This window comes from Homalodisca vitripennis, chromosome 3, assembly GCF_021130785.1.
Source record: "Homalodisca vitripennis isolate AUS2020 chromosome 3, UT_GWSS_2.1, whole genome shotgun sequence".
Classification (NCBI taxonomy): domain Eukaryota; kingdom Metazoa; phylum Arthropoda; class Insecta; order Hemiptera; family Cicadellidae; genus Homalodisca; species Homalodisca vitripennis.
Window position 1 is genome coordinate 120,073,762 of NC_060209.1, and position 25,677 is coordinate 120,099,438.

The 25,677-nt window shown below is 32.1% G+C and overlaps 1 protein-coding gene across 3 annotated transcripts; it reads left to right on the forward strand.

Annotated features, from left to right (window-relative positions):
• Window positions 1-25,444, forward strand: LOC124357431 (nose resistant to fluoxetine protein 6-like). Of its 3 annotated transcripts, none has more exons than XM_046809237.1 (14): window positions 1-249; window positions 504-540; window positions 3,097-3,261; window positions 4,182-4,360; window positions 5,922-6,112; window positions 6,938-7,020; window positions 7,961-8,136; window positions 11,952-12,115; window positions 14,337-14,505; window positions 17,942-18,132; window positions 18,962-19,103; window positions 22,623-22,812; window positions 23,780-23,922; window positions 25,225-25,444. In XM_046809237.1, the coding sequence occupies exons 1-14, from the start codon at window positions 217-219 to the stop codon at window positions 25,327-25,329; spliced, it is 1,968 nt and encodes a 655-aa protein (XP_046665193.1). In that variant the 5' UTR covers window positions 1-216; the 3' UTR covers window positions 25,330-25,444. The 3 variants fall into 3 exon arrangements, 2 of the variants coding, with proteins under 2 accessions (XP_046665193.1, XP_046665192.1); XM_046809236.1 differs by having other exon boundaries at window positions 3-249; window positions 25,121-25,444; XR_006921943.1 differs by lacking the exon at window positions 25,225-25,444 and having other exon boundaries at window positions 22,699-22,812; window positions 23,780-23,897.
• Window positions 25,445-25,677: the final 233 nt, after the last annotated feature.

The following is a 25,677-nucleotide window of genomic DNA, read 5'->3' on the forward strand; positions in this document are numbered from 1 at the left end:
TTGTTAATGTACTAACGGTTAAAATTGAACAAAAGAAATATTGGTACACATACAAAATATATGTTAGATGTTGAAATGAATCACACACATAATGAGAGAAATCTGGTAAACGTGTGTTGGGTTGATATCATAAACAATTCTTACTGTGTGTATGTAGAGGTTGATAATATCTTTGAACTACAACAAACCTGGAGAAGAGAAACAGCTTGAAAAACAATGAGGGCCGACATCGTTGTTGTTCTCTTGATGGTAAATTCTTAAAATATATATCTAGGTTTAACAAATTTGATTATACTTTTTTGGAAAATGATTTGACAACAGTAGTTACCAAATAAGTATTAGTACTATATTTAAACATTTCTTTATATAAATTCATTTTGATTATTTTAATTTTCCAAGTGTAATTACTACATTTTGTTCAATGGTTTATTTAAGTTGTTTCAGTAAGGATAGGTCTAGACCATTAATGACCAATAATTTTGGTCTTTCTCTTCTATTTTCAGTATCATATGTTGCAGAAAGCTGGTTGCAGAGAATCAGGTAATATTTGTATATGGCACTCCTTGCAACAGTATATGACGTAGAAACTAATGATGACAAATTTTTCTATTTAGTGTGTATGATTATGGCAATGTGTAAGTTTTGTTTATTTTTTACCAACAGAACAATATTAATCAAATTCGTAAGAAAACACATTTTGTCTTTAATTTTATTAATGTTAAAAATATTATATCATAACATACTTATAAGAGCAATCAATGTTTTAACTAAACTTCTAAATCCATTCAAATTTACAATAAAAAAATGTTAGTTATAAAATTTATATAAAATGTACTGGATTAAAAAAAAAATAATAATCTAAATATGATTTGATTGTGGTAGAAGATGAGACAGAGCTATTTTCTTGAGAAGAGGGGGGAGAAAAAGAAAGGAAGATGAAGAGACAGTATTCCTTATTGTTTCTTTTTTTTATGTCTTCTTGAAACAACCATTATAGGATACCATGTTTACATAATTTAAATACTACCAAAAAGCAGTGATGGTATTAGGAAAAATGTTTAAAATGATGTGAAATCTTAACACCCTAGCAATGATTATGCCACATTAAAACAGTAATATATATATATATATATTAGTTTTAATGTATATATATATATATATATACAGTATATATATATATATATAACAAATTGTAGGCCTAATACTAGTACATGGAAAACCAAATTAAGATAACTACCAAAATAGAAAATTTAATGCTGTCTTAAAAGTAGCTGAATTAGAGGAAATCAATGGTTTCAGTGACTGTAGTGTAAATTAGTTGATGAATCAAATCTAGTTGAATCATATAACAATGTTATAAAATAAAAATATGATTCCTTTTTAAAAAGTTAATCAAAGAAGAAAATGGTCCAATAACTTAACCTTGGCTTTGGTTATAAAAAAAGACACAGAGAAGTTGTTTATAAAACTTATTTTACAGGAACAAATTAAATGGTCAGACTTATCCTTCTTTCTGAACAGAATTAAATGTTAGTCTATGATATTAATGTCAAAATTAAGTTTCACACAAACGGGCCTGTACCGGTACTTTATATACTCTTGACAAATAACTTCTCTGACTACATAAAAGACTATACAACAGAGGTGCACATGGACAACACAACTCTTCTACTGAAAGGAGACTTGCCAGAAAAGCAGTGCTATATCTATATAGAATGATCAGGAAAAACAAAGAACACATACTCGTGAAATTTGACACTCATCAAGAATTCCTGTGATATAAATGGCCTATTGTATGTAACATACAACTTCTGCTTTGTACATAACATGGGACTTGCCATAGATTCAAATACTATTGTACAAGAAATTTAACACTGCTCTCTATATAATAAGAAAAATAAATTGCATAAGCAACATAAAAGCTGTGATGGCATAATTTGCTCTGTTTGAGATATACCTCAGATCTGGTGCTGTAGTCTAGAGTAGCACATTCAAGTATTCACCAAACAAATATTATATGTAATATCTTTAAAAAATATATATATATGCATAAAAAACAGTTGCAAAAGCCTCAAAATTAAAGTAGTACTTTCAATTTACATATAGACAATCACACTCTATATAGATTGGTTAGGAAGAACCATGAACACATTCTCATAACACTAGATATTTATTATTCTGTTACACGACACATGACAGCTCTTTCTGAGATAGAAAACCACCATTCACTGTGACTAAACTCTACAGCCAACTCTTTAGTGACAGGTGAAGTGCTGATTGAGTACCTGGTTAACAGAACACTAATCTACTCAGTAAAAGAATTTATAAACAAAGTCATGGTGGTAAAACAGAAGAAGACAAGTTTACAATATGTCATTGTAAAACCTTAATACGACTTATCACTATTCTCTATACTTATTGATCAGAATAAAGCGTTATTTTACTCAAAATGGTAAATAGTCAAATTAATTTAAGTCATGTTTTAAGCGTGTTTTAAACCACTTAGCCAATGTGCCTTAAGACAACTGATACAGTCAACATGTTAAAGTGGCCTTAAAAAGTAAAATTATTTCTTCTACATGTATACAGATGCATAGTTCAATTTGTATCATATTAAGCATTTTTAGTAATGAATTTTTATAGATATGAAAATATTTATTAACTTAAAAACAAAAATTATGACGCATATAAATGGATTGATGAATGAATGCGTGAATGTTTTTTTTTTTTTACTTGGCAAATATTTTTATATCTATTACAATAACAAATAAATAGGATGAATGGAATTATGAAACTGTATGAACTTTTTGATCTTATACTGTATATTATGCATGGGTTTATTTTATTACCATTAAATAATAATTTTATTACCAAACCATGGTTTCTGTAAGAATGTGTTAGTTTACAGTTCCAATTAAAAAGTTTCAACATTACAGATTGTTTGTAAAGTGTACTGTATAGCTAAAAAATGAACAAAATTATTACCTTGTATAGTTATGTTACAATGCACCTAAAGCACATGATTAAGATAATTATTACATTCAGAAGATATCAGTTGGCTTTACTTTTTAAGTTTTGTATTGATCATGAGACTAGATTCTGTCAGTATACACAAGTTATCAAGTGAGCTGCCTCTAGCAAACATGATGGAGTGGTTTGCTCATCTCTACATTCCTGTTCATGCTGTGTCTGAGGAGTGTCGTGCTCACAGTAACCACCTGTTGCTCAGTGTCTTGCGAGGCGAGATCTGGGCTCTTCAGAGTGAGTTATCAAGTATCTTTCTAGAATAATTCTCTTTTGGAATAAATCAATTACATTTAACAATTATTCTATAAAGTCATGCATCTGATTTTCCAAGTATGTGTTCTCAAGAAGTGTCAAACATTTATATTATTAAAGAAAACAATTATAAATATATCTATTTAATAAATCACATTGTAACACTCTCTTAATTAAATAGTAACAAACAGGGCTGGCCTTATACAGGTGCGGCCGCACTGGGTCCCATGCTGAAATCGGCATGAACAAGGTAAACAACTGTACACGTCTGAGTCACGGGTGACTCATGGCGCACATAAATAATAACTGTATAAATTATATAGTTCATTTGCAGCATGAGCCATATTCTTACTATACTATACAATATTAATTATAAAAAATATTTCTCCCCACTATAGTTAAATCATTAAAAACTGTCAAAAATATATGTTCTTCAAATAGAGTAGGTTTGGTGAAATTCCGATGAATTTTCAACTTATTCACTGGTGACTCATGCCGCAGTGAATGTGTTAATAGCCTAATTTATTTTATAGTTTTATATAATAGTTAAATATAATTAATATTATAACATGTTTACTTTTGTTATCAATGTGTCATACTACTTTTATGTAAGATGGCGCCAAATCAAAAGGCCCCATAGTCAAAGTTTATACCAGGTCCCACACCAGTTAAGGCCGGCCCTGCTAACAAAAATGTACTGAAATTTTATGGGTACTCTGCTGAGTGAGTAACTCATTTTTATTACTTATTTTTAAAATTTAGTTAATATTTTTTATGAGTGAATATACAACATGTGACTGATTTACAGTTTTTATTTTTCTCACATTATTGAAATGTATTTCTATTATAAATATACTTCTATTGTTGTCATTGTTTATAAATAAATGTTTAATTGGTGACAGTATTGGATTCATGCACCAAGTTACCCCCTGGTTTGACAGGAAGTCATTTCATGGACTTCGGCCACTACTCTCGGTGTGTCTCAGTATATGAGCCCGATCAGTTGTTCAAGGGCCAACACATTCTGGTGGAGACAAGGGGCATTTTTCTTCCAGAAATATATTCCTACTTTGGCCGGGAGGTGAGAAGCATCTAATTTCATGTTAAATGCATAACTACAAATATTTCCCATTGTCTTATACTGCTTATTAGAAATCAGGAGACTACACTCTCAGGATCCAACAGTAGCAAGTGGTGGGGAGAAGTTCAAGTTCAAGTTCATGTTCAAGTTCAAAAAACCTTTATTTATTTAGGAATTTACATGTATTACTACATTTCATATGCCAACATGGCACGTGCGAAATGAAAAAAAACATATACAAATTTTATACAATTATATTCATCAGAGTCCTTCAGCTGGCTGCGGTTTTACTTTCAGTCTCTAATATATTGTGTACAAGAAAAACATACACTCCCACCCAAACATTCATGTGAATTACAGGACGGTAATATACCCATACCTCTATTAAGTATAATAACTAACAGAACAACATATAAATAAATTACTAACAATAAATAAATAACTAATTAACGTATATAATCCAACATGATAATAAATAACTATAAAGACATAACATAACAATAACATAACAATAATTAAATGAATTTATTGATATAATTTTTGTAATAGTCAATAAAATAAATAATTAGAAGCAGGTGAAGTAGAGCTTCAGTAAATCATACAGTGAGGTCAGGTATTTATTTAGAAATATATGGCAGTATGTAAAATGAACACTTTAGCCACTTATAATGAAAAGAATTCCACCTATGAAACATATCAAACATGATAGAAATGTGCTACTGTTGTCTGTACACTTCAATCCTAGCTGACATACAGTTAAATAATTCGGGGATAGCACTTGTTGAGCGTTGCACACATACAGTTCTCCATGTGAAGGGGGGGAACCACGTCGAGAAATGTATGATAGGATATTAACTTTTGTTAACTGTTGAAAATGGCCAAGTGTAATCGAGTCCACCCGATCTTTATCCCTCTAATATTAACAACATGCCACCACAAACCTATTGTGCTCGATGCTCAGGCTATTACACTTAGTGTTTTTAACCTGTACATATTTTTGAAAATGTAATTTCTCTATTGACATGTCATCAAATATATTAACCAAATATGTATAAAGTAACTTACTTTAGTATTTGTGGCAATGTACTTTTTATCTGTTCAGTATTAGTATTCTCATATTTCATCCATAAGAAAGTAATAATAAAGTATTTACATGATAGTTTAGTGGACCAAAATAGAATATAAAACAATATCTTACCTAAATAAATGTTTTTAGTCCAAAGGACTGCATTCTTTCCCAAATGGAAGAATTGACACTTAATTCAAAATTGAAGTAAAAAGTGGTTTATAATACAATTTCTTAGATAAATATCTCAATATTTACCACTGGTAAACTCTTGTACCTACTGTTTAATGGGGGTTATTTATTAATTTCCAGACTCTCATCTGGTCCATTACCTCCCATTCATTTTTATTGACAAAAACCCAGTCAGTCAAGCAATATTGCTGCTTCACCTTATATTCTACTCACCACCCACCATTGAGATTCAAAGAATCATAGAGCTTTTTTCAGTGTAATATACATTCAGGGTATTATTTGACCCAATTCACTTGTCAACAGGTAGGTGATGGCAGTCAGGCATCCGGTGAGATTACATTCTCTATATGTGTTCCTTCGTCATGCTCTGTTGAAGATGTTGAAACACATTTGAAATATCACTTAGCCTCAATCAATGTATTCTCTGGTGATCTTGATTTGAAATGTTCTACTGCAGAGCCTCTGCTTTTTGAAATAAAACTCTTTACAGCAATGTGAGTAGTGATTTTATTAGCATTTTGTTACTTTTTAAAATCCGTAGTAAAAGTTGGTGTTTAACTCCTGAGTGGTGCAAAGGCTAATGTCTGTAAGTGTAAAATAGTCTGCTGATGCTGTCTATGACAGTGTACAAGTTAAATACAATCATTTATTTGATGTAAAGACTCAATAGTCTGCTAGTGCTGTCTATGACCACTATTGGGAGAGAGAGATGTGGAGAGGGAGAAGAAGTGCGGACTCACTTCCCCCTCCACATTCATTACCAACCACTCCTCAGTCGCCACATTATCACTCACTCGTAGGGCATGTATTACATAACAGCTGTTTTACAAACCCAGTAATAATAACAACAGCTGTTAACAATAAACATTTATTTAAATCCTTCTTAATTACACTAACATATTAAATAGATGCAATGGACCATTCTTAACGTAAATAATAATATTTGTTATTTCATAACAACAAGAATAACAAAACATAGCGTGATGCTCCAAAACACCAACGCAGGGAAGTAAAGCACTTGGTTTCCACATGTATCTTGTAAAGGAAATAGATCAAGCAGTGAAAGAGGGGTGGCGGTAGGCGTGGTCGAGCTCCTGCTCCTCCCTCTCCATAAATTTTTATGCAGGTCAATTTCAAAGCAGCTCATCTATGTAACGGCTCCTGAAGTTTTTTTTTAATTTTTAATGCAATTAAACATTACATTTGAGCTTCATGTGGATTTACTGCCTTTCAATTCAGAAAACCATTCAATAACAAATAAACAAATAAAGTTTGTCTTGTTTGATATAAATCTGTGAATAATTCATTTGCTGTTTCAGGGCTCTGCTCATGATCGTTGTTGGACTTGTTATTTGGAGTACTTCTTATGAATATTTTAGAATATGTTCTAAACCAAAATCAGGTCAGTTTATATTTTCAAAAATGTTAAATCTATTTAGTACTAATTTAAATATGACTATAAGCAACTAGTGCATTTGTTGCTTGAAATTATTCAATAATAAATGTATGCGTTTTATTGAAATGTTCATATGTAATGAAGTAAAAGTTTTCATACAAAGTTTTTTCTAGATACAGTATTGTATATAATTAATGATAACTATTTAATATATTTTTTTCTTAACATTCAAGATGTTATAAGCTGGATATTCAGTGTGAAAAGTTCTCAAAAGTCAGTACTGAGCAACTGGTCATTATAGTTTCAGCTTATATTATGAAATATTTTACAAGACCATAATATGTCATTCAATCTGATACCACTCTGTAACAATATGACACCATGCTATCCAGTGGCAAATAGTACAAATAGTAGATATAAATACATTACTTCATACTAAAGTTGTAATATTATTAACATTTTCTATTGAATAAATTCACACATAAACAACAAAATTAAAAGGGTGCTCTTGACAATTTTATTATTGGTATTATTGTTCAATTTAATTAATTTTAATGAGAGAACTGCTCCAAACCCATTTTGGTGTTTTATCTATCGATGCAGGGAAATAAAACTGATCAGTTAGACTGATTTTTATGTCTTATATTAGACTATAAGATAGATGTCTATGGCTGAACAATAATTGGTGGGTTGTAACAAGCACTTCTCTAAAATTAACTTTTTTACGAAAGAGACAAATTAAAATAGTTTATTTAAAAAGCTTCACATGTCTTTGGAAATTCCATGGCATAAATGTTTTCTCATGAAAGCAATAGAGATTTAGGTTTTATTTCAGATGGTGCCAGAGAAGGTACCTTGTCCTTTTCATCATCAGGTTAAAATACTGCAAATATTAAAAACAACTTTAAAGGCAATTTCACTAAATTACCACTTATGTTCATTTTAGAAATGCTGAAAGCATTTTCAGTGATGGACAACTGGAAATATCTGACTGAAACGAAGACGCTGAGTGAAGGCGTTGAGGTAACCTGTGTCAGTGGAATACGTGTGTTGTCTGTGGCAGTTACTGTACTAGCTCACCGCCTGAAACTATCTACAGAGACTTCTAGCTTCAGTATACAGGTTGTATAGGAAAACAGCCAAAGTTAAATAATTAAGTGGTAGGATTAGCCTACAAGATATTAACACCTTCACTATGACAAGTCGTGGACTGACTTTAGAACACACAGAATAGTAGTAATGTGTGTTCATCGTAGTCAATGTGTTAATTTAATCTTTGCCTGCTAAGCAACTGGTGAATATTGCACAATTATTTCTTATATATTTATTGTAAAGATAAATTATTTTATTTTATGCATTTACAACATTACAGCATAGTGTTGTTATCACATTAATATCAAGGATAATAAACCAATGAATAAATAAATACAAAATTAAATACAGTATTATGACTTAAAGTGCTTGTTTAATAGTATCAACCAAGAAAGAATATACTTCAAAATTTTTCAATTATAAAACTCTTATTTAATAATCTACACAACAATTTACCAAACGTTTAATAGACGCATCCTATTAGGTCTCTCTTTAACATTTTAGTAGTTTCTAAATTCAAAATTTAATATCAGCATGTTTATCAAGCATTCATAGAGTACTGGTGGAACTTTCCATATTGAACTGAACATCTATTTTTCTTATTATAAGTTTTGTATAGTATTGTACAATATGTTCAGTGAACCCTGTCTCTCACAACAGAGGCACAGCTACATATTTTTCCAAAGGGGGCAAATCCTGAAATTGCTGCCCTTTCCCACCAAACAACTTTGTCCATTTAAAAATTTACTTTAAAAATTAAATTTAAAACAATTTTATAATGTAACTTTTTATATTTGCAGTTAAACTATGTACATTTTAAAAATGACAACATTTTGGTCTTGCCAGGAGAACCTAAAGAATTTTATGTATATAACTTTTTATATCGCCAGTTAAATTAAGTACATTAAAAAAATTAATATCTTTTTTCTTGCCATAATTATATATTAGGACATTAATGCTTAATATTTTCAAATTTTTCACAATGGCACAACCAACAGACCTAATGGTCAAATACATTCTTCTAAGTTAAGACATTTCACTAGTATTTTTTATAAATGAAACAGACACATTTTTTAAAAAGGTACAATAAAGTCTGCATTGAAACTTTATAATAAATTACCAGGTGATAAAAAAGGATGAATATGGGTCTTGCCACTCCTAAGAGGGCGCACTCCTGGTTGGTTTATACCTTCCCGCTGAACCCACACTGGGCACAGAGAATTCCCGATGTGACACTTGAATCTGGGAAACCTTATTTATGGATGTCTAGGAGCGGCACATCACTAACTGCAAATTTCAAGATTCTGCGGTTCAAGGGTAGATCGATAGGTCTAGTCTACTGTGGGAGATGACTGTTGGTATTGGTGGTATGCGATGCACGCAAATAAAGTAAGGTTAGGTTAATTTGCTGTTATATACGCATGGGCTTTTGCTTCTGATGGTTGTCGTGAGACACAAAATTTGACCTAGGCATCCAACACTATTTCAACTGCTTCATGAGCCGATGTCATGAGACAGGCACTCACGTGGTCTCAACAAAGGTGCTCTTTGCTCTTCCAATGTAAGTCCAGTCTTAGTGTTAAAGGCAGTCTAGCTTGAATCTAAGTACATGCTGCAATTGCCCGTTTTGACCGGATAGGCTGGTGCAGAGCTGGTCTTCCCTTTTTTCAAGGTGACATAACTGAGATATAGTTATGTCATCTGTTATCCCTCCTTATGGTTTTTGACAACCAACCTTACCCATCCTAAATATCCTGTCACTTTGGAAGCAAGTGCACGGGTCTTTTGGACTAATTGTAATGAGAGGTTTCTCAACTTTTTGTCTCAAGAGAACAAAATACAAACAAATACATGTTCACATTTTATCAAATTTAAGATATTTTAGACATATTTATACTTAAGGTTAAATATTTTAAGAAACAAAGAATTAATGCTTAACAATTTTAAAAACTATTGTTAATTTTAAATAATCTTAATCAGTCAGTCTTATCCAAGGTCTACAAGAGTCTCATCCTTGACCATTTATACTTTCAACTGCACAATCGTATCTCCCCTGAACAACACGGCTTTCTTTGTGGACGATCTTCGGCTACCAACCTATTGGTTTTTCAGGAGTTTGTGATGGCAGCGTTCAGGGACTCTTCACAGGTGGACAGTATTTATCTAGACTTCAGCAAGGCCTTCGATAGCGTTAACCTTTGTTTGCTGATTGCAAAGCTTGAGGGTCTTGGTGTTTGTGGATCGCTGCTTCAGTGGCTTAAAAGCTACTTGAGTGATCGTCTTCTCATTGTGAGGTGCGATGGAGGTAACTCGTGCCCTTTTACTGTACTGTCTCGTGTTCCTCAGGGCTCTCACCTAGGACCATTACATTTAGCATCTTCTTAAACGACATTACCAGTGTGACATCCTCTCGTTTCCTTCTCTTTACGGACGATATCAAGCTGTTTAACAGAGTCACTTCTTCATTTGATCAAGATGAACTCCAGCATTCCATTGATAGTATATGCAAGTGGTGTGAGGTGAATGCAATGGAGGTGAATCCAAAAAAGTGCGTCGTGATGCACTTCAGTCGCAGTGAAGTGGTTTTCTCTAATGGCTACGCAATCAATGGGAACAAGCTGAAGACGGTTGATGAGGTGAGGGATCTGGGTGTCATCACTGCTCCTTCCTTATCTCCTTTTCCTCATCTCCAACACATTTCCTCAAAAGCTTCTTCCCTTATTGGTTTTGTCCTCCACTCTACTAAAGAATTCAGATCTCCCCATACCCTTGTTATTCTTTATAAAACCATAGTTCGTCCTTTGCTGGAGTACTGCTGTCTTGTTTGGTCACCTCATCAAGCCTTTCACATTGAAATGCTCAACAGAGTGCAAGTCTGCTGCATCAGAGCTCTGGGAACAAGGCTTGGATATCAGTACATGGGAGACCCCAATCCACACCGTGGAGGAACTGTTCGACATCCAACCACTCTTTTTTCGGCAGGCTTATCAAGACCTCAACTTTCTGCAAAAGCTGGTCAATGGCTATATAGACTGTCCTGACCTGCTGGGAGCTGTGACTTTCACTGTGCCGAGAGAGACTCGCTCGAAGTCAGTTTTCTGTAGGCGTTTCCAGCCAACTAATTTGACTCAAAACCACAGCATATCCAGACTCCTGAGGACTGGTGAAGCGTCTCTGTTTTACAATTAGTTCATATCTGTTAAAATACCTTGATATTGTTTTGTTTGTTTTTTGTTTCGTTTTATTGTATATTTATTATCTATTGTTGGTTTCATTTGGATCTACTAGTAATATTTGTAAAATTGGTGTTGTACCGTTGAAATAAATAAATAAAAAGTACCATCCTAAAGCTGAATAAATAGTCTCCTGAAATTTATTATATTATCTAAGTTCACTTCCATTTCACTTACTGCTTAGGGCAGCATCTGAAATCTGACACTGTTACAGAATTGACTTGTGGAATCTAGAATCCACATCCCTCTGAAGAGATCCAGAAAAACTGAAAAATACCTTACCAATACTACTTAGTATGATATCAGTATTCAAATGTAATACACTATTGTGATTGGTTCTTAGTTGTTTTCCTGTTGTGTCGTTTTATTATCAGACAGATCTAGGCTACAACGCGCTCCACCTGGTTTACCCAGTAGAAATCCAAAGAAAGATATGTTCTCATTGTCTCATAAGATGCACGGATGTGATTCCAAATTCCGGAAGTCAAGCCTGTGACAGACTGCACTAAGCGGCCATTTTGTTAATTTTGGTTAATAAATCCTAAATACAATTAATCAAAGGGTAACTTATTTTGGAAGTAATTCTCACATAAATTAATTTTCACTGTGCAGGTTCCAAACAACGTTAGCATGTTCTCTGAGTTTGAAAATGGTTTTCTTGGTGCTGAAATCTTCTTCTTGATTGGTGGTGTAGTCAGATCCTACAATTTCTTCCGTGATAGGCACAGAGGAAGACCTTTCAGTATTGTCTCATCAATACTTATACGATATCTCAGGTAACTCGTACTGTGATAAGTTTTAATTTGATATTAGTGTAGATAAACATCGACATCCAAAACAAAAGTAAATATTTTATATATTGCTGTAAGCTGATTAGCCCTCTAGAGATCAGCCAATGACATAGAATGTTACAAAGAGTGCATAATGTGATAATCTCAAAAAATTATAATATAATAAATATTATTATCAGTTGTCTTTTAAGGGCTAACATGTTCTACAAATAATCCATGCCTTGTGTAATTTCCTGAAAATGTCCAACAAGCACACCTTGGAAATTAGTAATGTTTTGACTGTTACAGACTTTAAAAAATACATTATACTGTCAATGGTCTTGTAAGGATTGATAATGTATGGTACAGATACTTGTCTGCTTAAGTTTTGATATAACTTGACAATATAGACTATTGTAGAAAGCTTGTTAATGAATAAATTTGGTCATGTGTCGGTTCGTATTTTTTCAGTCCTTAGCTGATGTCTCAATTTCTACTATTTGTTTCTAAGGTGTTTTACAATTGTAATAATACTGCTAAAAACCGTAAAAGTTAAAAGAATATTATAATGCTACCTTGTGAAGAATCACTTACAATACTAGCATGCTTTGTTAATACATATCAAAAGGTCATAAAGTTTTGTGTACAAGGATACTGGTAATCGTATACTTTCAGAATACTTATATAATCAAGGAAAATAATGTTAATGTTTATTATGTAAGAGATGTTTTCAAATAACAAATACAAATACAAAAAAATAAGTTTGTAAAAGTGTCTGAGATTTAACATTGTTTTTATGCAACTAAAGTCAAGAGTTTCATCAGTACAGATGGTTCTTAAATCTGGTATGTCTGTAATATGCTTTATTGGTGAAGCGGTTGATATAAACATTATTAATCAGAAGATGAAAGTCTTTGAGCACAGAACTTCCTCTTCTTTCTTTAAGCATGTTCCTCTTTTTTTCTTGTCTTTGGCATACATTAATCTTTCTCACTTTTTTCAAACCTTTTTTTTGTTGCCAAATTAAACATTTGGACATTTACAATGTTTTAAATATAATGCAAACCAAATTCTCTAGCAATGCACAGGGCTGTTATATGATGTTATGAAACTAAATATCTCCTAATTCAAAATTACTACAGTAAAAAAATACAGTTATAACATTTCCTTTTAAAAAATCTATTAAAAAATTGTAGAGTTCAGAATACTGTAAAGTGATTTTATTTCATCACTCTACCAATGGCTTTAATAACTTGAAATGTCAGACTAAATTCCACTATCTAAAGGCATATTAATAATAACTGGCAATATTTAATTAATGTAGGCACCATTCTATAAAGGTTAAATGGTTTTAAAGAAGGTAAATTTATGAAAACTATGTGCAGTATTAAATAGTATATCTAAAGAAAGACATACTTTCTGCTTAGTTCTTATTGAAAAAATGTAAAAAAAAATGTTAATGTATTAAAATTTCATTCTTATTGTATTGATAAATGCTATTAAAATCATTAGTTATGGATACTTTTGGTACGGTTTTAGAAATAAAAATTTCTTGTGGCTAAATTAATTTTGAATTCTTTTTTTACATATCAAATAAAATATTGAGTATTCAGGCAGCTTGAATTGGGAGGTGTTCAAATAAATGTAATTCTTGTTTAGGCGATTGAGGCTTGATTATATTTAATATTGTAATTAATATTATGACTTTTAAATTTTATATTTTGAATTAAATTATAGCATCCAAAATAAATATTATGCAGATTGAACATTTTTATTCACTAAAATTATTAACATGACTCTCTGAGTTTTATATTTTTGTTGCTTTTCTGGCTTTATTGTGTAAAAGACAATCTCTAAAAGTCATAATTAATTAAATATCTCAAAAAACTATACTTTATTTTAACAGTTGTGGCTATTTAGTGCTATAGTCATTTTTATACTACATATTTTATCTAAGATTTAATAAAACCGTTACCAAATTACTGTGTGGTTATTTTTAAGATACTGTATATTTTTGAGGAATATTTGACTGAACTATATTATCATAAAAGTATTTGAGGCTTTTTAATAGTGGCTTTAAATACTCTAAAGATTCAGGACTATTAGCATTGTATCTAACATAATTAAGTATACTTATACTTATAAATTTATTATAAAATTATATTTTATAAATTGATAACTGCAAGAGAACAATACATTTTGTATATACTCATGATTCTGTGTTTAGGTACACACCAGCACTGGCAGGAGTAATGTTGTTCAACTATGGACTCCTGGTTGTGTGTGGCCAAGGCCCGCTGTGGCAGAGGTTCACCAGTCATCCCGTTGGTGCTTGCTGCCAGTTCTGGTGGACAGGATTGCTTCACATCGCAAACTATGTCAATCCTACAGCTATGGTATGCTGATTCAGGCCATGTTTAAACTCTGACAAGTATTTATTTTTTATTTTGAGTATGTCAAATCATCAATATGTCAATTACATTTTTCCTTTGTAGATGTTTAGATTTCTAGTTATTGTTTTAGCAGTGTAATCCCAAAAATCTTTAAAAACAAAAAAATAAATGTTTAATAGTAACAAACATTATGTTTGATTTCATATTTCTTATTAAGAGGAATTTATTTTAACTGTGCATACTTTACCATCACAGTTTATCTTTGAAATGTAAGATTTATTTTAACCAGTTAACATGGCGTGTTTATTTTTAGAATATGCTGAGCTATTGATTTTTTATGTTTTTCCTAAATAATATGTAGGGTTATCAATTCATTATTTTTGTGAAGACGTTTTTTTTAAGATTTAAACAAAACGACTTTCACATTCAGTCATTTTGGGACACATGGATTATGAAAAATCCTATGGTTTTTTTTTTGTCAAGATAAGTCATAGTCATAGTCATAATACTTTATTTACATATTCGTCAAGAACAGTAATTGCGTCAAGTTACACATAGGTTAAAATATCTTAATTCAAGATGTAAAATAAAATAATTGAACTTAACATAAGTATATAAAATTGTATTTTAGTCAGTTTACGCTTGAGTTCCTCTCCAATTGAAGAATTCTGCCAATGTGTAGAACGGTCCTGAAGCCATGTTTTTACTCACTGAGCAAACTGTCTCCTGTTAGTCCTTTTCAGGTCTTCTGGCAGGTTGTTCCACATTTTCGCCCCCATGTAGCATGGTCTCTTTTCAGTTGCACTGAGGGTGTGTGCAGGAAGGCAGTAATTGGTTGCATGTCGTGTATTATAGTCATGTATCTGGGCATTCGTTCTGATTTCTTCTGGAGCCATTGTATAGATGTACTTAATGACTTCGAAAATGTAAAGGTTTAAGTCTTATATATTTCCAGTTCTATTATATACAGTACTTGGTTTTTAGAACTAGAGGAGACGGGTGCCCTCAGGAGGGTATGGAATATCTACTAGAAGAAGGAGGATACAGAAAATGTTTAATTTATGAACACTCAACATAGTGGCATTTCTTAAGTGCAGTGTAAAGTTTCCTGCTCATACCAAAAGTGTTTATTTTTTCAAAGAGAGATATTGAAACATAATTTTGTCGCATTTCCTCATAGTACTCAATTTCCTCAAATTGAGTACTATATATAAGAGAACTCTCTACCGACCTTTTAAGTATCATTCCTGGACCAAACACAAACCAAAATTTCATATTAAAACTTTCAAAAACCCATTAATTACCCAAATAGCCGCCATTTGGTTTTTTTCACTTAACCATTTCTAATTTGAGAAGAGCTTGTTGTAATGAGCTGAAATTTGGCATTAGCTTTATAACCTACAGACCTAATTACAGAAAATATTTTAGAAGCTTTATTTTCAAAATGGTAGTTTCCTAAAAACTAAGTGCAAATATTTTAAAAATTTTACATATTAAAAAAATTACAAATATTACATTTTAGTTAGAAAGTTTAATTATAAATCCAATGATACCAAGTTCAAGAAAATCATTTCATAAATGGTTTTTTAACACTGTTAAAAATCCCAGTATTAAGCAATACCTACTGTGATTATGTGACAGCTCTGTTTGTGAACCACAACAATCAGCTGTTATAATTTTAGTTGCTCTAATTAGCTGATTATAACACTACATTTTTGAACTGTGATCATAATATTCTCACTTATTGCAGGATTTAAGTTTAGTTTGATTTAAAAATAAGAAATAAAAAAATTATGGTTGCCTGTAAAGTCGGTTTTACGGGCGAAGATTTTACGTGACAACGTCTTTTTCTCGGTAGAATATTTATTGATATGAATATTATTAAATTGCACAATAGGAACAAGGAATTGAATGAAAATAAGAATTGCACAAATTTTAACTATAGAAATATATTTTGTTTACTAAAACATTGTACATAATTTGAAATTAATTAAAATTTTTTATTGTAAATGGTAAAGTTGAATAAAACATTTACTAAAATTGGAATTTGAAATTCTTGCTAAACACAGTTAAATTCTAACTTCGCGCGTGGTGATTGGTCGGTTTAGTTCGTTTGTTTGGTCGCACTGTTATGACAGGTTAGAGGTTATAATTTGTTATTTTAAATGTTTGACTAGCAATACGCGCTGTTTCTTCTCAATCGACTGAATTACGATTGATTGCAGAATGATTTAAACTAATAATTTACTTAACACTATCAACATTTGTCAATAGTATGACATAACCTATAAACTCAGTTTCTCAACTTTTGTGTCAATCTAACAATTAATCAATCAATCATAGTTTACGATAATGAAATATCAGTGTACAATTATTTACCTTTATTGTTGTAGTTGTTGTAAATGACGAATCTAAGCACTCCACATTTTCACGAATAAACATAGTTATCTGCTTTATCCCGTGCGGCGGACCCACAGTTATCTGCTTTATCCCGTGCGGCGGACCCACAGTTATCTGCTTTATCCCGTGCGGCGGACCCACTGGACGGGCATCGTAACGTTACGTTACCGGGCGTTACACTTTTTCATGAGTGACTCCGAGCCGCAACCTAATTTAAGACGTTGTCACGTCAAAAATGTTTATAATCTACAAAATAATAACTTTATTTAAATATAGCTGCTAATAAATCCTTAAATGTTTTTATTAAGAAAACTACAAAATAAAATTTGGACGTTTGGGGCAAACTCTACTGATACTGTTCAAGATGTGCAAAGTGGCTGCAGGAATATTGAACAACGATTGTTAAACATTGGAATGAAACGTTCATCTAGCAGCAGAAAACTGGTCTTTTCATTCAAAATTATTTTGTACTCTGTTATGATATAAACCCTCTTGTAAATTCATTAGAATTCCTACGTAAATAAAGTTATTACTTTATGTTATTTATTATTTTATCTTTCTTGCTCAACAGCAGTTCCAGATATGGTTGAAATAAGAAGTGCTGCTGTTACTATCAAGCTTACTCTATGCTTTTTCGCACTGTAAATGTAGACATATTGAAAATAGTGGTTAAATTATTTAAACATATGGCTGTGCTGTCATAAAACAACATTTACACAGAACAGTTGATTAAATTTAACAGGCTCTTTCAATTACTATTTTGCAACTTTAGAGACCAGGATGGGATTTTTCGCTACTTTGGGTAGCAGTGGAGCATAGCCCGGAGGGATTTTCGAAATAAGAATAGGCCTGTATTCATACCAGATATCCTGGGAATGTCCATGTAAAATTTCAGCACAATCTGTTGAATAGTTTACATGTGAAAGCAAAACAAACAAAAGCACTTATAATATTATTGGGATATATATACATATTATAAAATGTTCATTTAAATGCTTTTATATCTTTAAAATATTATCATTTGTTATTCATTTTTCAGTGTGTACACCACAGTTGGTATCTTGCCTCTGACTTCCAGCTTTTTCTGGCTTCTCCTCTTTTTCTCATCCCCCTTTACTTCCGGCCTCAGTTGGGTCTGATGATGCTAGCTGTTACCAGCATTGCTTCAGTAGTCGCCCTTTTCTTTCATTCACATTCCAGTGCAATCTATAGTGAAAAGATGACAGGCTTGTGAGTATATTAGCATAATCACTATAGTGGATTCATTACTAAAGATGTAATATGTTTGTTTGTTTGTTAATTTAAAATTTGAAATTAAATATTTTTCTGGTTCCAAAATGGCAGCAATGTCAAAATTTTCAGGAAAATTTTCAAAAACCATAATTAGTCTTAAAACAAGATAATCAATTTGCTATACCCTTGCTAATTCTCAGCAAAGAAAATAAATGTTTATTGACAAAGTGCAACACAATTTTATTTAAAAATGTATATACATATGTGCAATGCCGGTTTTAGCACTACTAGCGCCCTGGGCGAGATTTCTTTGGCACCCTCTAACTGCAATTCAATTACATACGAAAAAGGCGTACCGGCGCCCCTTTTCATACGGCGCCTCTGGGCGGTCGCCCAACCGCGCCCTACCCCAACGCCGCTCCTGCATATGTGCCATGTCCTTTATTTGTTTAACATGAGTTACACATTTGTTTGATAGTTTATACTTCTTCAAGTTATGTTAATACCATGTTATGTTGTGTCTTTTCTGGTGTATATTTAAGTTCACAAACATTTAATAGCAAACTATATAGTCTGCTATTTTTTATTTTAAATATAATTAGGTGCTAATAAAATCAAAATAAAGATTGAAAATTAAAGATTTGTTCCAAATGATTTAGTTTATACATTAATGAATGTTCAACTAGTCCTAACATATATTTTATAAATTCTTTGTTATGTTTTACTAAGATAATTAAAATCAGAACATACTCAAATTCCTTCCTCAGTTTTTACTACAATCTAACTAATGCACAACATAAGAATAAAATATTTAATTTTAATACAGATCCAGCCACAGAGGAAACAACCTGATAAGTGGAAATAATATTACTTCTCATTCCCGAGCATCGCCATATCTACTGGGACTTGCATTGGGCTACATATTGTTCATGGTGCATAATAACCGGCTACATCTCAGGTTATCAAAGGTAGATACTATAATTAAAAATACATTTATTTTAACAGTACCTAACTCAATATTTATTCCAAACATTTTAGTTTGTAAAAAGTCTAAAGGTAACTTTTCTCAATTAACCATGCATAGTATAACTACAAAACTTAGCTCATGATAACCATTGAAATTCGTGCATACAAATATGCATGGGCTGAAAAATATTTGTGAATTGAATATTTGTTAACTAGCCTACTCATTCTTTACAATAACTAATAAAATAATGTCATGTAAAAAAAAATAATAATGAAAATTCATTATCAAACTGAATAACACTTGGAAACTGTATAGTTTTTATATTTTAAAAGGTACAGTGATTTTGAATCATCTGGAATTTTTGGCTTATTGGCAAATGGGATGGATGAACACCTTTACTGCGGCTCTATTCTGAGTGGTACTCAGTGTACTCTTAATTATCCAGTGTACACTAGGAGGTCTGCTGCAGTGAATGTGTTAAAGTATTGTACAATAACTGTAGCTATGTTGATTGTATGTAGTTAACACATTCACTGTGGCTCTATACTGAGTGGTACTCAGTGTACTCTTAATTATCCAGTGTACACTAGGAGGTCTGCTGCAGTGAATGTGTTAAAGTATTGTACAATAACTGTAGCTATATTGATTGCATGTAGTTAACACATTCACTGTGGCTCTATACTGAGTGATACTCAGTGTACTCTTAATTATCCAGTGTACACTAGGAGGTCTGCTGCAGTGAATGTGTTAAAGTATTGTACAATAACTGTAGCTATGTTGATTGTATGTAGTTAACACATTCACTGTGGCTCTATACTGAGTGGTACTCAGTGTACTCTTAATTATCCAGTGTACACTAGGAGGTCTGCTGCAGTGAATGTGTTAAAGTATTGTACAATAACTGTAGCTATATTGATTGCATGTAGTTAACACATTCACTGTGGCTCTATACTGAGTGATACTCAGTGTACTCTTAATTATCCAGTGTACACTAGGAGGTCTGCTGCAGTCAATGTGTTAAAGTATTGTACAATAACTGTAGCTATGTTGATTGCATGTAGTTAAAACACATTCACTGTGGGCTCTATACTGAGTGATACTCAGTGTACTCTTAATTATCCAGTGTACACTAGGAGGTCTGCTCCAGTCAATGTGTTAAAGTATTGTACAATAACTGTAGCTATGTTGATTGCATGTAGTTAACACATTCACTGTGGCTCTATATTGAGTGGTAACTCAGTGTACTCTTAATTATCCAGTGTACACTAGGAGGTCTGCTGCAGTCAATGTGTTAAAGTATTGTACAATAACTGTAGCTATGTTGATTGCATGTAGTTAACACATTCACTGTGGCTCTATACTGAGTGATACTCAGTGTAATCTTAATTATCCAGTGTACACTAGGAGGTCTGCTGCAGTAAATGTGTTAAAGTATTGTACAATAACTGTATCTATGTTGATTGCATGTAGTTAACACATTCACTGTGGCTCTATACTGAGTGATACTCAGTGTACTCTTAATTATCCAGTGTACACTAGGAGGTCTGCTCCAGTCAATGTGTTTAAAGTATTGTACAATAACTGTAGCTATGTTGATTGCATGTAGTTAACACATTCACTGTGGCTCTATACTGAGTGATACTCAGTGTACTCTTAATTATCCAGTGTACACTAGGAGGTCTGCTGCAGTCAATGTGTTAAAGTATTGTACAATAATTGTAGCTATGTTGATTGCATGTAGTTAACACATTCACTGTGGCCTCTATACTGAGTGATACTCAGTGTACTCTTAATTATCCAGTGTACACTAGGAGGTCTGCTGCAGTCATGTGTTAAAGTAATTGTACAATAACTGTAGCTATGTTGATTGCATGTAGTTAACACATTCACTGTGGCTCTATTCTGAGTGGTACTCAGTGTACTCTTAATTATCCAGTGTACACTAGGACGTCTGCTGCAGTCAATGTGTTAAAGTATTGTACAATAACTGTAGCTATGTTGATTGCATGTAGTTAACACATTCACTGTGGCTCTATACTGAGTGATTACTCAGTGTACTCTTAATTATCCAGTGTACACTAGGAGGTCTGCTGCAGTAAATGTGTTAAAGTATTGTACAATAACTGTAGCTATGTTGATTGCATGTAGTTAACACATTCACTGTGGCTCTATACTGAGTGATACTCAGTGTACTCTTAATTATCCAGTGTACACTAGGAGGTCTGCTGCAGTCAATGTGTTAAAGTATTGATTGTACATAACTGTAGCTATGTTGATTGCATGTAGTTAACACATTCACTGTGGCTCTATACTGAGTGGATACTCAGTGTACTCTTAATTATCCAGTGTACACTAGGAGGTCTGCTCCAGTCAATGTGTTAAAGTATTGTACAATAACTGTAGCTATGTTGATTGCATGTAGTTAACACATTCACTGTGGCTCTATACTGAGTGATACTCAGTGTACTCTTAATTATCCAGTGTACACTAGGAGGTCTGCTGCAGTCAATGTGTTAAAGTATTGATTGTACAATAACTGTTGCTATGTTGATTGCATGTAGTTAACACATTCACTGTGGCTCTATACTGAGTGATACTCAGTGTACTCTTAATTATCCAGTGTACACTAGGAGGTCTGCTGCAGTCAATGTGTTTTAAAGTATTGTACAATAACTGTAGCTATGTTGATTGCATGTAGTTTAACACATTCACTGTTGGCTCTATACTGAGTGATACTCAGTGTGTACTCTTAATTATCCAGTGTACACTAGGAGGTCTGCTGCAGTAAATGTGTTAAAGTATTGTACAATAACTGTAGCTATGTTGATTGCATGTAGTTAACACATTCACTGTGGCTCTATACTGAGTGATACTCAGTTGTACTCTTAATTATCCAGTGTACATTAGGAGGTCTGCTGCAGTCAATGTGTTAAAGTATTGATTGTACAATAACTGTTGCTATATTGATTGCATGTAGTTAACACATTCACTGCGGCTCTATTCTGAGTGGTACTCAGTGTACACTTAATTATCCAGTGTGCACTAGGACGTCTGCCGCAGTCAATGTATTAAAGTATTATACAATAACTGTAGCTATGTTGATTGCATGTAGTTAACACATTCACTGTGGCTCTATGTATGGCTAAATGATACTCAGTTGTACTCTTAAATATCCAGTACACACTAAGATGTCTGCTGCAGTCAGTATATTAGAAAAAGAGCTAGACACTGTTGACAATAATAGTTCTTGTTTCAATGTTAAAAAATATTATTTGTTGGTTGTTATGTATTGAATTGTTCAATTAAAACCATTGATAAATGGCAATAATGGTAAATTGGTATTGGTCATATTGGCTAATGATGAACAATCATTTACAATATTAGTAATATTGTGATTCATAACAACAATATTTTTATTGTTATTGTTTATTGAGGAATATTTTTAACTTAAAAATGTTTATTTCTTGATCTTAACTTGTTAAACATTTTAAAGAAAAAACATCATATCTGAAATGTACAGACCAATATTTACTGGGGCTGGGGAGTTGTGGTGGGATTACTGGCGATCGTCTTTATGACCAGCACTATTCCTACAGCCTATGATCCCGAGCTCACCCACTGGCTCTATCCAGTCTGGAACGTTTTCAGCAGATTTGTAGTTGCTTCCACAGCTGCTTGGGTGATTCTGGTCTGTTCTCTTGGGCATGGAGGTATGTCTGAGCCAGTTATAGAGAGAATATGTATAAAATAATTAAAATTATCTGTACGACTTTTAAAATAATACATAACTTAAGAATTTTAGCATTAAAATAATACATTCAACTTAAGAATTTTAGCATTAAATCAATCATTTAGAAGTGGCTGCAAGCAGTGGCATCTTTCAAGTTTTGCCGCCCGGGGGCTAGTGGCTATCTGCCACCCCTTGTTTGTTTCATATTTTTTAACTTGTATTAAAACGTAGTAGGTATAAACAACATTACAAGATGAAACCAATTTAATCTTGTTATCATTAATAATGATAGTAATGTATTTTAGTTTACCAACACTGTAATATGAATAGTATAGAAGAAATAAGAACGTTTTACAATTATAAACTAACTAATATATTTAAGTCATAAGTATACAAGTTGGCAAGTAAAATGTCCGAAAATGATCTCTCCGCTGAACAGTTTGATGCAAGGATCGTCTTGAACTCCGTAGACATGTAACAGTTTATAGAGATTAAAAATACTTTTTGGATGTTCTTGCTCTTTAAGTTCCTTTGAGAAACAAAATAAAATGTAGACATTCAATAGCAAAATCTTCTGGTAAAGGAAGAACTTTGTTATAAAACTGCACAAGTTTTTACATTCAAGTTTTTAGTGTCTCTTTATCTGGTTCTTCTTTATTCCTAAAGAAGAGAAATCCAAAAATCAGCTCATCGTATACAGCTTTTATATTTTCCACTTCATTAGATGGAAAGATTTCATAATTTATTCAGAACATTTATAAATCTGTCTTATAACTCGTGAGTTACTGTCATAATTAGTATTAATTAATATATGATTTTTTTATCTGTGTTTCATAATTATTCTCTTGATTTATTTGTGATTGATGAATAAGATAGTGAAGAAGGGTATAGAATAATAACTATTACAATTTATAAACTTTTACGTTATGAATGAACATCTTTTACAGAATGGTTAAATCAACTTCTTTCATGGAGGGGGTTCCAAATGCTTTCCAAACTTGTGTTGGGGGTTTACCTTGTCCATTTCAATGTCATCATTGTACAACTGTTCCAAATGAATCAGCCTTTTGAATTAAACTACGTTGATGTTGTAAGTATTACAAAGATTAACAAAAACCACAAACACAATTTATGTAAATTAGAGTAAATGTTTTATTAAGTGCAACATATGAAGCATTATATGGTGAATTAGAACAGGCTTCTCTCATACAAGCATATTATGGGCTCTTTCTTCCATTGCCATTTAGCTATGGATTAATCACTTAGCAGTCATCCTCCAGTGTGAAAGAAGTTTTTATTATACAAAAGAGAGCTATCAGAATCATGACAGGAGTAGACAAGTTTCATAGCTGTAGAGAAATTTTTGCACAACTTAAAATGTTAACCTTATTTTCTTTGTTTATTCAGCAGTCTTTGCTTTACCTTAAAACCAATTTTGACCAAGTAAGTCATTGAAAAGATATCCATAGCTACAACACAAGATCTTGTATTAGTATTAATCTGCCTCAAGTTCGACTGGTTAAGACTGACAATAGCCCCATGAGAACAGCTATTAGGTTACACAATAAGTTACCATTAGAGATAAGACAACTTAGGGATAAACATAAACTTAATAATTTTCTCTATAAAAGATTGTTTTATTCTGTATAAGAATACTATATTGACAGGGCTTGGACTATGAATGACATTTAGTATTGTTATTCTCTGGTATAATAATAATTGTTACGTGCCAATGTATTTGTATGAAATATTTTCTGGCAAAAAATGCTTATTCTTATTCATCCTCCAGATTGTTGAAGATTGATAACTATAATAATAAATTAGTAAATAACTTGGATAAAAAAAACGCACAAAAATGCTTTTACAATGTTGTTTTATCAGTTATTCAGTAATTTAATATCCACTAAAATACAGTCAAAAATATACTTGAACTGGACAACAGAAAATTTCAAATCAAATAGATTCCAAATTATAGGTTGTAAATGAACAATCCAGATTTGAAATTGAAATCAAATTTAAAGAAACTAAATATAATATTATTTTAATAATTTATTTATTGCAACAAATAAGTTCAACTTAGTATAATAGATTTACTTATACATCTGATCATTTTTTAGACGAATCAGGTGATTAAAATGTGGAGGAGGAAGCAGGTGAAAGAATTATATGTTACTATGTTTATTAATATTCTAAATTAATTATAAACCATATTGACAAGAACTTTGCTTTAAACACAATAAAGTAACATATATTGTTACTAAGTTCAGTTCTATTGTTCTGTGTCCCAGGTGTATCTGGGGATAGGAGATCTGACTGTCTGCTTAATCCTTGCCCTGGTGTTGTATGTGTCGATAGAGCTGCCTTGCTACCGACTGGCTGTCCTCTATTTCAGGTCTCCCTCTCCTCACCTGCCGCTGTTGACCAACTTCAATATTGGACAGTCAAACTCACAAGCAAGAAGACCTTACGTTCCCACTGTGCCTTCTGCAAGCTTTAATAATTTGTCAAAAAGGAGGAGAAGGAAGAGTAGAAATCCAACCGTTTAAATGTAGATAGTGTATTTATTTTTCATGGTTTTAATAAACTCCTCAATACAAATTTGACAAATGTTTTAATAATAATTAAAACATTATTACCTATTATTATAAATATAATAATAGGTAATAACCTATTATTATATTTATCTCATTAATTGAATGTTTACAATATTTCTGATATAGTGTGAGGAACTATTTCCATGAATAAGGAAGAAAATAAAAAAATCAAATCTCGTACTTTTTTCAAAATAGTTTACTATTGAGTCAGCTTCATCGAGAATTATTGTGGCAAATACTTGGTAACATAT

Bases quoted from the DNA above. Each gene is read 5' to 3' on its own strand.
- LOC124357431 (XM_046809236.1), top strand. From the start codon at position 217: ATGAGGGCCGACATCGTTGTTGTTCTCTTGATG. The intron at 19,104-22,622 runs GTAGATACTATA...TGAAATGTACAG, and splicing joins TACATCTCAGGTTATCAAAG to ACCAATATTTACTGGGGCTG. The intron at 23,923-25,120 runs GTAAGTATTACA...TCTGTGTCCCAG, and splicing joins AATTAAACTACGTTGATGTT to GTGTATCTGGGGATAGGAGA.